At 42.2% G+C, this 15,725-nt stretch overlaps 1 protein-coding gene across 1 annotated transcript in view; it reads right to left on the bottom strand.

Annotated features, from left to right (window-relative positions):
• The window catches only part of LOC109423574 (serine-rich adhesin for platelets), a 243,770-nt gene that overhangs the window by 94,897 nt on the left and 133,148 nt on the right, over positions 1–15,725 (bottom strand). Inside the window, exon 5 of the mRNA XM_062860911.1 lies at positions 3,289–3,728. Coding sequence (XP_062716895.1) covers positions 3,289–3,728 — 440 coding nt within the window. The remainder of the gene's footprint in view (positions 1–3,288; positions 3,729–15,725) is intronic.

Genomic DNA, 15,725 nt, shown 5'->3' with positions numbered 1-15,725 from the left:
TAGCAGCTCCTGTGAGAAGCCTTCAGCAACTTCTGTGAGAAGCTTCTAGCAGCTTCTGTGAGAAGCTTCCAGTAGATTCTGTGAGAAGCTTCCAGTAGCTTATGTGAAAAGCTGCCAGCAGCTTCTGTGAGAAGCTTCCAGCAGCTTCTGTGAGAAGCTTCCAGCAGCTTCTGTGAGAAGCTTCCAGCAGCTTCTGTGAGGAGCTTACAGCAGCTTCTGTGAGAAGCTTCCAGCAGCTTTTGTGAGAAGCTTCCAGCAGCTTCTGTGAGAAGCTTCCATCAGCTTCTGCGAGATAATTCCAGCAGCTTCTGTAAGAGGTTTACAGCAACTTCTGTGAGAAGCTTCCAGCAGCTTCTGTGAGTTGCTTCCAACAGCTTCTGTGAGAAAATTCCAGCAGCTTCTGTGAGAAAATTCCAGCACCTTCTGTGAGAAGTTTACAGCAGCTTCTGTGAGAAGCATCCAGCAGCTTCTGTGAGAAGCTTTCAACAGCTTCTGTGAGAAAATTCCAGCAGCTTCTGTGAGAAGTTTACAGCAACTTCTGTGAGAAGCTTCCAGCAGCTTCTGTGACTTCTCACCTACTTCTGTGAGAAGCTACCAGCTGCTTCTGTGAGAAGCTTCCAGCAGCTTCTGTGAGATAATTCCAGCAGCTTCTGTGAGAAGTTTACAGCAACTTCTGTGAGAAGCTTCCAGCAGCTTCTGTGAGTTGTTTCCAACAGCTTCTGTGAGAAAATTCCAGCAGCTTCTGTGAGAAGTTCACAGCAACTTATGTGAAAAGCTTCCAGCAGCTTCTGTGAGAAGGTACCACCTGCTTCTGTTAGAAGCTTCCAGCTGCTTCTGTGAGAAGCTTCCAGAGGCTTCTGTGAGGAACTTCCAGCAGCTTCTGTGAGAATCTTCCAGCAGATTCTGTGAGAAGCTTCAACAAGCTACTGGGGAAGTTTTCATAAGCTTTTGTGAAAAGCTTCCTTTAGCTTCTCTAAGAAGTTTCAACCGATTTCCATGGAAGCTTCCAACAGCTGTTGTGAGAAGCATACAGCAGCTTCTGTGAGAAGCTAGAAGCAGCTTCTGTGAGAAGCTTCCAGCAGCTTCTGTGAGAAGCTTCCAGAGGCTTCTGTGAGAAGCTTCCAGCAGCTTCTGTGAGAAGCTTCCAGCAGCTTCTGTGAGAAGCTTCCAGCAGCTTCTGTAAGAAGCTTCCAGCAGCTTCTGTGAGAATCTTCATGCACCTACTGTGAGAAGCCTCCATCAGCTTCTGTCAGAAGTTTCAGGTAGCTTCTGTCAGAAGTTTCAAGCAGCTTCTGTGAAAAGCTTCAATCAGTGTCTGTGAGAAGCTTGAAACAGCTTCTGTAGGAAGCTTCAATCAGTTTTTGTGAGAAGCCTCAACCATTGCCTGTGAGAAGCTTCAAACAGCTTCTGTGAACGCAAGCTTCCCGGGAGAAGCCTTCGCAAGCTTCCCGGGAGAAGCTTTCGCAAGCTTCCCGGGAGAAGCTTTCGCAAGCTTCCCGGGAGAAGCCTTCGCAAGCTTCCCGGGAGAAGCCTTCGCAAGCTTCCCGGGAGAAGCCTTCGCAAGCTTCCCGGGAGAAGCCTTCGCAAGCTTCCCGGGAGAAGCCTTCGCAAGCTTCCCGGGAGAAGCCTTCGCAAGCTTCCGGGAGAAGCCTTCGCAAGCTTCCGGGAAAAGTCTTCACAAGCTTCTTGAAGAAGCCATGAAAAAAAAAATCTCTCATAGTTTTCCTCAGAATTTCACGAAAACATTTTCTGACGCTGTAGCGAATCGTTGATTCATCCCAGAATCTGCCGTCGGAATGATGATCAACCCTGCACATGTCGGCAAAATTAAGCAAGACATTTTATCTCTCGTTCACCGTGCTCTAGTTCCAGTGTGCTTGTCACAGAAAACCTGCCTGCATTCTGTCAAGGCCAATCCTGTTCAGTCCATGGGTAGCACTCCGTTCAGGTTCAGAGCCCGTATTGATCCGGTCGTTATAGTGTCCCTTTTATGCAAACGTGGAATCCGATATCATTCGACCATATGCACGGTAGCGCAAGGAGGTGAGTTTTGGTGATAGAGTTCCCGATGGCAGTAGTGGAGGGAAATATGCAAACGACAAAAGCATTTTTTTTTGTTCAGATATATTTAGCTCCCAACTCGACTCGCACCCACATTGCAAAGCTCTTTGTTGTAGTTTTTGCTTATGTGTGGATTATCTTTATGCAGTTTGAATGTTTTTATTTCAAATTCGTTCTGCTTCAAGGGGCACTGCCTGTACATTCACGAGCTGCAAGCACCAAATTAGGCAGAATCAAAATAAGCATTTCGTTCAGTGTTTGTTTTGTTTTTATTGCCACACAGTAGCTTCCAAATTCTTAAATACTTTTCAAAACAGTTCAGAGCTAGATTCGGAAGATTCCTCACCAACAGTTCGTTGCTCACCGCAAAAAGTAAACAGTGAGCTTGAGCGTCGATAGATTTGGAAGCTTCTTTGCCGACAGTTTGTTGTTTGACGCAAAAAGTAAACAATGACCATTAGTTCGGCTTCTATTCTTCGTTACACCAACAAAGCTAGACGTCGGGGCCCGTGGCGCAGTGGTCCACACGTTCGCTTCATAAGCGGATGGTCATGGGTTCGAACCCAGCCCCGGCACTTGCAATTTTTCGTCAGCTGCTCTTCCCCCCGAGAGCAGCTGAGACCTGACCCTCTTCGGAGCATATAGCTCTAACGGACCCGGAATTTGGATATCGGCGAACCGCAACTCATAATGGACCCCCAATCGGACTGGAAAAGGAACAGCAGCCACACATCAGCATCATTGTGCTCATCATTCTATCATGGACAGGGTAGAAGAATGAAAGAAGCACAAAGGCAAACCAGTTCAATACAGTAGAATAGAATAGAATACATTTAGGCGCTGTACAAAGTGGAAGTGCAGCGTCCAATTGGAATCGCTCACGTAGTACCCTAGTGGACAAAAGAGCTGTAAATTAGGTTAAGTGATTAAGAATAAAAAAAAACAAAGCTAGCCATGACAATTTTTGACAATTCACAGGTCATTTTGACAGACTACACACATGCACGAAAAAGACAGATAATATAAGCTACTTTATCGATCTTATTGCCGTCTTTTTCATGCTCATGTTACATCTGTCAAAATGACCTGAGAATTGTCAGTCATTTTGAGGTTAGGTTCGTTGTGTAATAAAGAATACTCAGAAAGACACATCTTAACAACTCTTATCGTCGGTAGGAAATCGCTTGTCCCTCAAAAAGAAACTCATCATCCACAGACCTCACTCACCTGCATGTTCCAAGTCCGGGGCCGCGGAGGAACCTTCTGTCCGGCTGCGGCCGCTGCCGCCGCCGCTGCATTGGCCTGCTTGGTTTGCTGCATGATTTGCGTGATCAGATCCAGCTGTTGCCGCGTTAGGCCTTCGTTTCCGTTTCCGGCCGGAGAACTTGGCGACGGTGACTTGGAACAGCTGCCGCCGGAGGACAAAGATTCGCTGCCGCTACCGCTGTTGTTGTTGTTGTTGTGGTTTCCTCCGCCCAGCCCATTGAAGGTGACGGAGATGCTTCCTACCGTGGAATTGCTTGAGCTTGTTGTACTGTTGCAGCTGCCGCTGCCGCTGGTTTGATGGGTGGCGTTGTAGCTGCTGCTGGAGGTGGTGGTCAAGCTGCTGGTGCCGGACGAGCTGAACTGTATGCTGCAGGTGGCTCCGTGTGGGGAACTGGCGTCACCTGAAAGAAAGAGAAAGATGCCGGTTAGGTGTACTCGTTGTTGGAAGCTTTACGAAGTTCCATGAAGTTGGCCTCCTACAAGATTTTTTCAAAAATGTCTATGGCGTAAAATTTAAAAGTCTATCTAGACAAGAGGAACCTTTCTGAGGTCTTCTTGTAGAAAGCCGTACAAGCTATTCCTGGAGGAAGCCCTGCAATGTTTTCCTGGAGGAAGCCCTGCAAGGTCTTCCTGGAGAAAGCAATGCAAGGTCTTCCTGGAGGAAGCCCTGCAAGGTCTTCCTGGAGGAAGCCCTGCAAGGTCTTCTTAGAGGAAGCCTTTCTAGGTCTTCCTGGAGGAAGCCCTGCAAGGTCCTCCTGGAGGAAAGCTTCCCAAGTTTCTAAAAGGTCCCCTGCAGGAAAGCTTCTCAAGTTTCTGGAAGGAAGCTTTCCAAGCTTCTGGAAGGAAGCCTTTCCGTGCTTCTGGAAGGAAGCCTTTCTATGCTTCTGGAAGGAAGCCTTTCCAAGCTTCTGGAAGGACTCTTTTCATGATTCTAGATGGAAGCCTTTCCAAGCTTCTGGAAGGAAGCCTTCCCAAGCTTCTGGAAGGAAGCCTTTCCAAGCTTCTGGAAGGAAGCCTTTCCAAGCTTCTGGAAGGAAGCCTTTCCAAGCTTCTGGAAGGAAGCCTTTCCAAGCTTCTGGAAGGAAGCCTTTCCAAGCTTCTGGAAGGAAGCCTTTCCAAGCTTCTGGAAGGAAGCCTTACCAAGCTTCTGGAAGGAAGCCTTTCCAAGCTTCTGGAAGGAAGCCTTTCCAAGCTTCTGGAAAGAAGCCTTTCCAAGCTTCTGGAAGGAAGCCTTTCCAAGCTTCTGGAAGGAAGCCTTTCCAAGCTTCTCCCGAGCAGTAGGGAATAACAACAGCATAAGGAGCTGTGTTATTTGGGTAAAATAACTGAATAATAGAATCGCTGATTTTTATGTTATTAACATAACATATTATGTTATAAACTTGTCTGTCATAAGCGGCAAAATAACAAATATCATAACATAAAAATGTTCTTGGAAAACCATTTTAATAACTTGTTTTGTTAGTTTCAATAACAACTTAATAACAGTGAATTTGTAAAATATTTCAATAATAAGTTTAGATATTAATATGTTATTGATAATAATCGGAAAGCAAAATTTGTTATGGTATCAAAATCGTAACTAAATAAATTATGATACTTATTATATTAAGTTATTTACTTTATCTCACAAACCCACCAATAACATGAGTAACAATACTTTAAATGATCGAAAAATACTATATTCATATTCAGAATCAGATTGAATTAATCAATTTAAAAGAATGTAAAAAAAACTTCCAGAAATTTCTTTGAGAGTTCTTCCACGAAATCGTTCACAGATTTTCAAAGACTCCTCTAGAAATGCCTCCAGAATTATGAAAAGAAACCCTTCAAGGATTTCTTTAGAATTTCCCGTGATTATTTGTCCCCAATTTCATCTTAAGATGTCTCTGAAAATTTCTTTGAGAATTTATCCAGGAGTTTTTTTTTTTCTGAAGAATTCTGCAGAAGTTTTTCAAAAGATGTTGCCAACAATTCTAATGATAGCTCAGAAGAATTACTTTTAGAATTTCTAAGAAAATGGCGCCAGGAGTTCTTTTGAAGACTTATCCAGGGTATCGAAGGGTTTCTGCAGATCTTCGAAGTGTTTTTCCAAATATTATTTAAGGAATTTTCAGAGAATTCGTTCAGAAATTTCCATCCTAACTGTATACAAAAATGGAGCAATACAAAAGGACAGGTTATTATTATCGAATTGTTGCTTTGATTTCAAAACTTGTTACTGTTATGCTATTGTTGATAAGTTGATCAATAGTACAACAATAACAAAATTTGTAGTTCAACAAAATATGTCATTGAAATGTACCTGAGTGAACGTATATCAATTGCTAAATTATAACAAAATTAGATTGTCCAACAAAATTTGTTATTGAAAAGCTTTGTCTTGATAACTAAATAATAACTAAACAAGATATAAAAACAGGTTACGTGATTTCGTAGTTTTTAATTTGATATTCTCCTCTGCTCGGGCTGGAAGGAAGCCTTTCCAAGCTTCTGGAAGGAAGGAAGCCTTTCCAAGCTTCTGGAAGGAAGCCTTTCCAAGCTTCTGGAAGGAAGCCTTTCCAAGCTTCTGGAAGGAAGCCTTTCCAAGCTTCTGGAAGGAAGCCTTTCCAAGCTTCTGGAAGGAAGCCTTTCCAAGCTTCTGGAAGGAAGCCTTTCCAAGCTTCTGGAAGGAAGCCTTTCCAAGCTTCTGGAAGGAAGCCTTTCCAAGCTTCTGGAAGGAAGCCTTTCCAAGCTTCTGGAAGGAAGCCTTTCCAAGCTTCTGGAAGGAAGCCTTTCCAAGCTTCTGGAAGGAAGCCTTTCCAAGCTTCTGGAAGGAAGCCTTTCCAAGCTTCTGGAAGGAAGCCTTTCCAAGCTTCTGGAAGGAAGCCTTTCCAAGCTTCTGGAAGGAAGCCTTTCCAAGCTTCTGGAAGGAAGCCTTTCCAAGCTTCTGGAAGGAAGCCTTTCCAAGCTTCTGGAAGGAAGCCTTTCCAAGCTTCTGGAAGGAAGCCTTTCCAAGCTTCTGGAAGGAAGCCTTTCCAAGCTTCTGGAAGGAAGCCTTTCCAAGCTTCTGGAAGGAAGCCTTTCCAAGCTTCTGGAAGGAAGCCTTTCCAAGCTTCTGGAAGGAAGCCTTTCCAAGCTTCTGGAAGGAAGCCTTTCCAAGCTTCTGGAAGGAAGCCTTTCCAAGCTTCTGGAAGGAAGCCTTTCCAAGCTTCTGGAAGGAAGCCTTTCCAAGCTTCTGGAAGGAAGCCTTTCCAAGCTTCTGGAAGGAAGCCTTCCCAAGCTTCTGGAAGGAAGCCTTTCCAAGCTTCTGGAAGGAAGCCTTTCCAAGCTTCTGGAAGGAAGCCTTTCCAAGCTTCTGGAAGGAAGCCTTTCCAAGCTTCTGGAAGGAAGCCTTTCCAAGCTTCTGGAAGGAAGCCTTCCAAGCTTCTGGAAGGAAGCCTTTCCAAGCTTCTGGAAGGAAGCCTTTCCAAGCTTCTGGAAGGAAGCCTTTCCAAGCTTCTGGAAGGAAGCCTTCCAAGCTTCTGGAAGGAAGCCTTTCCAAGCTTCTGGAAGGAAGCCTTTCCAAGCTTCTGAAAGGAAGCCTTTCCAAGCTTCTGGAAGGAAGCCTTTCCAAGTTTCTGGAAGGAAGCCTTTCCAAGCTTCTGGAAGGAGGCCTTTCCAAGCTTCTGGAAGGAAGCCTTTCCAAGCTTCTGGAAGGAAGCCTTTCCAAGCTTCTGGAAGGAAGCCTTTCAATGCATCTGGAAGGAAGCCTTTCCAAGCTTCTGTAAGAAAGCTTTCCAAGCTTCTGGAAGGAAGCCTTTCCAAGCTTCTGGAAGGAAGCCTTTCCAAGCTTCTGGAAGGAAGCCTTTCCAAGCTTCTGGAAGGAAGCCTTTCCAAGCTTCTGGAAGGAAGCCTTTCCAAGCTTCTGGAAGGAAGCCTTTCCAAGCTTCTGGAAGGAAGCCTTTCCAAGCTTCTGGAAGGAAGCCTTTCCAAGCTTCTGGAAGGAAGCCTTTCCAAGCTTCTGGAAGGAAGCCTTTCCAAGCTTCTGGAAGGAAGCCTTTCCAAGCTTCTGGAAAGAAGCCTTTCCAAGCTTCTGGAAGGAAGCCTTTCCAAGCTTCTGGAAGGAAGCTTTCCATGCTTCTGGAAGGAAGCCTTTTCAAGCTTCTGGAAGGAAGCCTTTCCAAGCTTCTGGAAGGAAGCTTTCCAAGCTTCTGGAAGGAAGCTTTCCAAGCTTCTGGAAGGAAGCTTTCCAAGCTTCTGGAAGGAAGCTTTCCAAGCTTCTGGAAGGAAGCTTTCCAAGCTTCTGGAAGGAAGCTTTCCAAGCTTCTGGAAGGAAGCTTTCCAAGCTTCTGGAAGGAAGCTTTCCAAGCTTATGGAAGGAAGCTTTCCAAGCTTCTGGAAGGAAGCTTTCCAAGCTTCTGGAAGGAAGCTTTCCAAGCTTCTGGAAGGAAGCTTTCCAAGCTTCTGGAAGGAAGCTTTCCAAGCTTCTGGAAGGAAGCTTTCCAAGCTTCTGGAAGGAAGCTTTCCAAGCTTCTGGAAGGAAGCTTTCCAAGCTTCTGGAAGGAAGCTTTCCAAGCTTCTGGAAGGAAGCTTTCCGAGCTTCTGGAAGGAAGCTTTCCAAGCTTCTGGAAGAAAGCTTTCCAAGCTTCTGGAAGGAAGCTTTCCAAGCTTCTGGAAGGAAGCTTTCCAAGCTTCTGGAAGGAAGCTTTCCATGCTTCTGGAAGGAAGCTTTCCAAGCTTCTAGAAGGAAGCTTTCCAAGCTTCTGGAAGGAAGCCTTTCCAAGCTTCTGGAAGGAAGCCTTTCCAAGCTTCTGGAAGGAAGCCTTTCCAAGCTTCTGGAAAGAAAGCCTTTCCAAGCTTCTGGAAGGAAGCCTTTCCAAGCTTCTGGAAGGAAGCCTTTCCAAGCTTCTGGAAGGAAGCCTTTCCAAGCTTCTGGAAGGAAGCCTTTCCAAGCTTCTGGAAGGAAGCCTTTCCAAGCTTCTGGAAGGAAGCCTTTCCAAGCTTCTGGAAGGAAGCCTTTCCAAGCTTCTGGAAGGAAGCCTTTCCAAGCTTCTGGAAGGAAGCCTTTCCAAGCTTCTGGAAGGAAGCCTTTCCAAGCTTCTGGAAGGAAGCTTTTCCAAGCTTCTGGAAGGAAGCCTAACCAAGCTTCTGGAAGGAAGCCTTTCCAAGCTTCTGGAAGGAAGCCTTTCCAAGCTTCTGGAAGGAAGCCTTTCCAAGCTTCTGGAAGGAAGCCTTTCCAAGCTTCTGGAAGGAAGCCTTTCCAAGCTTCTGGAAGGAAGCCTTTCCAAGCTTCTGGAAGGAAGCCTTTCCAAGCTTCTGGAAGGAAGCCTTTCCAAGCTTCTGGAAGGAAGCCTTTCCAAGCTTCTGGAAGGAAGCCTTTCCAAGCTTCTGGAAGGAAGCCTTTCCAAGCTTCTGGAAGGAAGCCTTCCCAAGCTTCTGGAAGGAAGCCTTTCCAAGCTTCTGGAAGGAAGCCTTTCCAAGCTTCTGGAAGGAAGCCTTTCCAAGCTATTTGCAAGAAATTTAGCAGTTCTTTAAATATGTTAAAGATGGTCAAGATTTTATAAGAAAAAAATCTTGCTTTGATTATTTTTTATAGGGATTAAAAGTTTAAAAGAAGATAAAAATATATTTCTGTCATCTCATGTCATCGAAAAATAACTTGTTTCCTATCTTGATTTTCCGCTTGAAGACTTCTTCATAACCTATTTCTCGAGTTTTACTTTTCAATTTCAGCTGTAGAGTGAGTCAAATCACAATAAAAAAAATATTCCACCAGCAAGCGGCTTTGGAACCCTTTTCTCATTTTCAAGTTCCCGGTAAAGCCTCAACGACAGGAAGCAGTGCTTGTGTGTGTGTAGGGGCGAAAAATACCTGACTACCGTCGTCGTGTCCCGGTTTTGATTGAATGGCCAAGCTCAAGCCCAAGCCGGTGAAATCCTTTCCATTCCATATCCTAACGAACTGTCAACGGCAATCGCATTTTTCCTCATCTTAAAAAGTTACATTTGCCCTCTCTTCTGGTCTTATGTATACTATACCGTACGTCGGCATATGTGGGGAGGTAGTGTGTGTACATATTCCACCTTCAGGAACGGAGAAATATCTAAGACGACGTCGACTACGGTAGGTCTTCGGAATCGGATGGTATTTCACGTAGGCAAACTTTTTCTTCGGTTGACGAGGCTAGGTATTTCCACACATCTACAAATGTCTTGAAGTGACCTTCCTTTCTCTTGAAGAGGCAGGGGGGGACCACAATCGACACGGACAGCAGAGGTAAATTTTCATTTTTCTCACATTTCCCTTAGCCTACATCAAACTCTCAAACCTCCATCCATCATCTTCTTCTAGTTCTGGGATTGGTGTGGAAAGCCCCTCCCTAGCATGAGTTCGAGTCCGTTCAAATCCATACGTGAATTGGCACCGGAAGAGAAGCACGTTTTTCTTGTTATCGTCATATTCGTCCTTGTCGGTCGGCTAGATCCTTTCCAATCTCTTTGCCAACCAGCCAGCCGTCAGAATGGAGAAAAATGGCACATTTTTCTTCGTCGAAGTTCGTCATCACGGAGCCCATCTCATTTGTCATATGCCGTGATATGTATGGTACGAGAACTTGCCACTTTGTTAAAGCTAACCCTTCCGAGAATTTTCTCGCATCCCTATCTAGAGGAGAGGTACCGACGATGGAGACGGACTGTACGGGAATGTTGGCTTTGAAAATTGACACATTCTCGAGCCGAGATGACGGCGACGTCAAGTCAAAATCAGGATTTTTTTTGTTCGTATTCTTTTCCATTCCTTGCTTCTTGTTAGGGAAAGGCAATGTGATACTTCACCTGGGAAAATATCCAATTATGAGGCAGGGATTGGGTTGGTATGAGAAGAGAATGTAATGTATTCTGCTCACATATGAAGTACCGAAATAGAAGACTAATGCCTTCAATTGTGAACGTGCATTGAAGATATTGGATTAACTGGTGACTTAAGCAAAATCTAATAGTATTTGAAGCAGATTGTTAGTTTCCGTATTGAAAGGATTATTAGCCAAAGATTGTAAAGATTGGAAGGTAAATCTACCTGAAAAAAGGAGGGCCGTAGCAGCCTACGCCTGGACGATAGGTCTGTGAAGATGCAGAGGAGATCCTAAGACTAAAAGGGCGTAAAATGAGCCTGCAGTGAACAGCTAACGTGAAGCGGGTTGGAGCAGAGTCTCAGCTAGTAGCTCTGAATATATCAGGAGAAACTGGACAGACAAGGTTCACATTGAAGGATGGGCGAACAATGCGCACATAGCCCGGGACTTCCCACATCTGAAAGGCCTACCGATAAAGAAACCTCAAAGAAGCTCTTGCTCGGATTGTTATCGGAAACGTTAACGCACATGTCACGACCATATTGAAGGTGCGAGTAGGGCAGCCCAAATAACCCATTGCAGCTATGTCACGGCTCGGGTGGACAGCGAACGGAATGTAGAGCGATCACCATGACCGCTAACACAGCTTTCACATCTGTGAATGCCTCAGAATGACCATAAGCTGCAAGATCTAGTGAAGGAGATCTAGGCCATGGGAATTCTATGGGACGACGCCATTACCATTCCCGGAGTCATCAGAGATACAGCGAAGCAGATTCTGCAGAACATCACAAAACGAGTTCATCAACGATTCGAGACGAGGCTTTGGAGATATGACCGTTTTGAGTTTACCGGACAGTTACCCGATGATGGTTCGATGTCTTTAGTGCCTGGAGCGACGCATTCGGTATTTTTCCTCCCACAAGCGTTTCTTCTTGCCTTTGTGGTGTTGTTAATCTCTCGTTCGTACTCTCATAGCAATAGCAAAAGTGACCGCCATGATATTTACAGGACAAACAAATGTAGAGGTTCACACCACTTAATAGCAAAGCTCACTCTTGTAAGTAGCACTATGGGAAAAATGTTCACTAAAATAGGGTTTGGAAATTACGAAATTGTTTTTGTAAATATTTTAGATTCCCTGAAGAAGGATAAATAAATATAACCGAAACGTCGGTTGTACCATGTAGGAACAACACAGCCTTTTGCCAGCCACTCAGACTGCCAGAGTCGAGCAATTCCTATCAAGTGTAAAATCCACAGTCGTAAACCACACAAAAACAACAGCGTTAGAACGTTTTTCCTCAATTGAAAGAGTTATGTGTACTTTTTTGTAGACGATCCCTTGAAACAGTGTTCTACAAAACTGTTGTTTTATGATAAAACACACCTCTTTCTGACAACCACTGAACAATTAGCGTGATGCATTTTCATCCAAATCCGTTCAACGTTTCTAAAAAACGGTGCTCTAGAAATTTTGAGCTATGTACTCCAAATACCTTGCCCTTAAAGAAATCCCTAAAGTAAGCATCGGAGTATTTTTTTTTTTTTTGGGAATTCTTTGAGAAATCCCAGCAGAATCTAATCAGGTATTCCTGCAAGAGTTCCAAAAGAGCTTCTTCAAAGATTTCTCGCGCAATTCCTTTTGGATTTGCTTTAAGGATGTCTGCTGGGGTTAATCCGGAAACTCCTCCTTAGATTCCTCCTCGATTTTTGCAGAGATTCTTCAAGACCCTCTTGTAGTTCTTCTAGGAATTCCTGCTATAATTGCTACAGAAAGTTCTTCAAGGATTCATTTAGGAATTCCTCTTGGAATACATCTCAGGACTCAGCAATTGCAACTAGATTTTCTTCGGGACGTAGAGCTGATATTTCTCAAACATTATAGCAGCGGAATCTTCCATTGATGTTTTTGAGAGTCCTTAAGGAATACCTGGAAGATACCCTGCAGGTATTGCCCAGCAGTATCCTGGAAATTTCCTACCAGAAATGTCTAGAGCAATCCCAGTAGTTGTTTCTCAAATAAACTCAAGAGGATTCCCGGTAAAAAAATTAAATTTCCGGAGAAATCTATGAACAATTTACAGCAGATATTGCAAGAGTAATTTCAGCAAGCATTGCTGGAGGAAGTTCAAGAGGAATTCTTGCATGAATCTTTGATGGAATGGAGATTTCAAGAAGTTACGAAAACTATCGCCAGTAAGAAGCCACAAGAATAAAGTCAATAAGCGTAAAATTGACTAAGTTACAGCAAAAACGACTTGAAAAATGAGCCAGGTGTACGTTGAAACCTTTTTTCTGAACATTCATAATAAAATAATAACATGGAGCGAGCTCTCCAATTCAAGTATGCATTCCTTCGATGTCATATCCTTAAGTGGGAGCCAAGATACTGCGTCGCTTTCAATTTCGACTTCAGCTTTTACTGACGGATCGGTTTCTAGCGAAGCAATTCAATATGATGCGTTCCGTCGACCGCGTGCGTGTACATGAAACGCAGAAACTGTTCTAAACTTTGAGAATTTACAAAGTTGACGTACTGCAACGCTAAGTCCAGTTGGAACCAGTGTGGGAAAGCAATGTTAACCTTTCTATTTCAAAGTACACCTTTATAATGTCATACAATAATTTCAGTAAGGCAGCAAATTTTGTGAAATTTAATGGCACATTTTAGAATGTTGTGGGAACCAGTTGAAAGCTCTTGGTTGGTGACAGGTGCTTTCTAATCATGACTTTCAGCAGCAGCATATTAAATTTCAGATAGGTTTGTATTTTTCACCTTCCTCATAATGTCTCTTGAATTTCTTCTGAGATTCGCCTATAGATTTGTTTTTGGATTCAACTAGGAATTTCCTATGAAATTCTCTGATCAGGAATATATTCAATGAAATCTATTGCAGGGATTTCTGTTGAGATCTCCAGCAGAGGAATCCTTTGGACATTCCCTTGTAAGAATTCTTCTAAAGATTCCTCAAAAGATATTTTTTAGGGGCATCTTCCAGTAATTATTTTTGTTAAGATTCTTTCAGCAGAAATCCCTTCTGGGTTTCTGGTAACAGGCAATTCATCAGGGATTGTTAGTAGGAGTTCATTTGAGGGATTCTCCAGCAGGAATTCATTCCGGGGATCCGGTAGCAGGTATTACAGAACAACAGAACATAGCACATAGAATATCAACAGGAATACCTCCACCGGTTTTTTTTTCTTGAGTATTCCTTGAGTAGTTCTTCCGGAAATTCCTCCAACAGCTTATTTCGTAACTTTTACAGGACTTCCCCCTTCAGAATTCAAACATTCAAATAAATTTCTGTAAGGAAGTCATCCAGGAGTTCCTTCAAGAATTACTTGAACAGTTATCAACGATTCCTCCTTCGAGCTTTTTTCAGATAATTTTGAAAGAATTCTTGGAGGGATTCTCAAAGGAACTCCTTATGTTAATCTCCATGAATTTCCTGCAGAAATTTCCCAGGAAACTTTTGGAGAAATTCTACAAGAAACTCGTGCAAAATTTGTCTGTTTTTCGTAAGTATTACTCCAGAAATACTTGAGAAATTTGTGAAGAAAAATCCAGAGAAAAACGAAAAAATCGTAGAGGAATTCTTCTTTGAGATGATGAAGTACTTTCGAGAATTCCTCCAGAAGTTCTATCAAAAAATCCGTCGTAAGTTACTTTAGGAATTTCTCCAGGATTTCCTGTGGGCATTCTTTCAGGGATGCCTTGGAAAATTCCTCCAGATGACCCTTCAGAAATTATTTCATGATTTTCTTCAGCAATTTCTTCAGTAATAGTTGTAAAGATTCCTCAAGGAATTTCTGCCGGGTCTCTTCTAAGAATTTCTTAGGTAATTCCACCATGAATTTCTCCAAGAATTATTCCAAGAACTCCTCCAGTTATTCCTTCAGGTATTCTTCCAGGTACATTTTTAAAAAATTCCAACATTTTTTTCAGAAATTTTTACAAGAAATTCTTGAGAAACATCTCCCAGATTTTTTTCAAGAACTTTTTCAAGAATTTCGTTAAGAATTTCTTGAGAAATTATTCCAGAAGTTTTTACAGGAGTTCTTCCAGATTTTATTTTCGGGAATCTTTCCAGAACTGCCTCAGACACTCTACAAGAAATTACTTTACACATCATTCCAAAAATTCAGGAATACTTCCAAGGGATTCTTTAAGAAATTTCTTCAGTAATTCCAACTGGATTTTTTTCAGAAATCACCCGAAGATTTCTTACAAGAATTTCTCTAGCATTTGTTTCAATACATTCCTACAAACATATTTTTCAGGAATGAAGTGTAGAATTTGCAAAAAATTAAAATACACATTAGTTAAAAATGAAGAAATATGTACAGAATGGTGTAAAATTAGCACACAATACACAGAAATTAAAACTTAAAAAAAAAATCTTCAAAACAATTCTTGGAATTTGTGCAGAAATCTACCAAAAATTTTTTTCGGGAATTATTCGAGGATTTTTTCCGGAATGCTATCAAGATTCGTTTCAGGAATTATTTCAGGATTTTTAAAAATAATGTTCCAAGAAATACTACATAAATTTCTGTAGATTTTCGAGGAGTTCATCGAGGATATTTTTCAAGAATTCTTCAACGATTTTTTAATGAATACATTCAGGAATTACTCCAGCCTTGTTCTCATGAATTCCTTTTTCAGGAACTAAGTTAAACTCAGCATTATGTAAAAAAAAAACAGAATTATTCTTGGAGTTTTGGAAGATTATCTAGGATTTGTTTTTTTTAGGAATGATTGAAGGGTTTTGTTCAGTATTTCATCGGTATGAAATATGTTCTTCAGGAAATACTTCAAGAATAAATCCATCAGTTTCTATGGAAACTACAGTATTTCTACCAGAAATGTCTAGAGCAATCCCAGTAGTTGTTTCTCAAATAAACTCAAGAGGATTCCCGGTAAGAATACTAAATTTCTGGAGAAACCCATCAATTTCTATGGAAACTACTTTTGGAACCCCTATTTTCAGGAATTTTTCAACGTTTTTTCTAAGAAGGCTGCCGGGTACTTCATTTCAGCCTTTTTTTCGGGACTTCCGTTTAGAATTAGCCTAGCATTTTTTTTCAGCACCTTATTCAGGAATTACTCTATCAATAAATCCTCCGGAAAATTCATCATTTTTTCTTTCATAACTCTTTAAAAACTCCTCCAGAAGTTTTATCAGGAATTTCTTTAGTAATCTATTCAGGTTTTTTTTTCTTTTCAAGAAATCCTACATAGATTTCTACAATAATATTTACAACTATTTATTCAAGAACTTTTCCAGGAATTTCGTGGAATTCCTCCAGGAATTCTTGGCGATTTTTTTCAGGATTTTTTTTTTGATAAACCTTTTGAATTTTTCTTCCAGATTTAAAGTCAGCAATTTTCTCTGAAATTCATTGAAGAGTTCCACTGGGCATTCTTCAATGATGTATTTTTAAGAAAATGCGGCAGGAATTTCTTCAGGACTTGGCACTTCAAGAAATCCTAGAGAAGTTGCCAATTGCTGCTGGAGGAATTCCGAAAAAAAAATCCTTTACGAAATTTCTGGAAGAGTCAAAAAAAAAAAATCAT

This window comes from Aedes albopictus, chromosome 1, assembly GCF_035046485.1.
Source record: "Aedes albopictus strain Foshan chromosome 1, AalbF5, whole genome shotgun sequence".
In the NCBI taxonomy this organism is placed as follows: Eukaryota; Metazoa; Arthropoda; class Insecta; order Diptera; family Culicidae; genus Aedes; species Aedes albopictus.
This window is presented reverse-complemented; position numbering and strand designations above follow the sequence as displayed.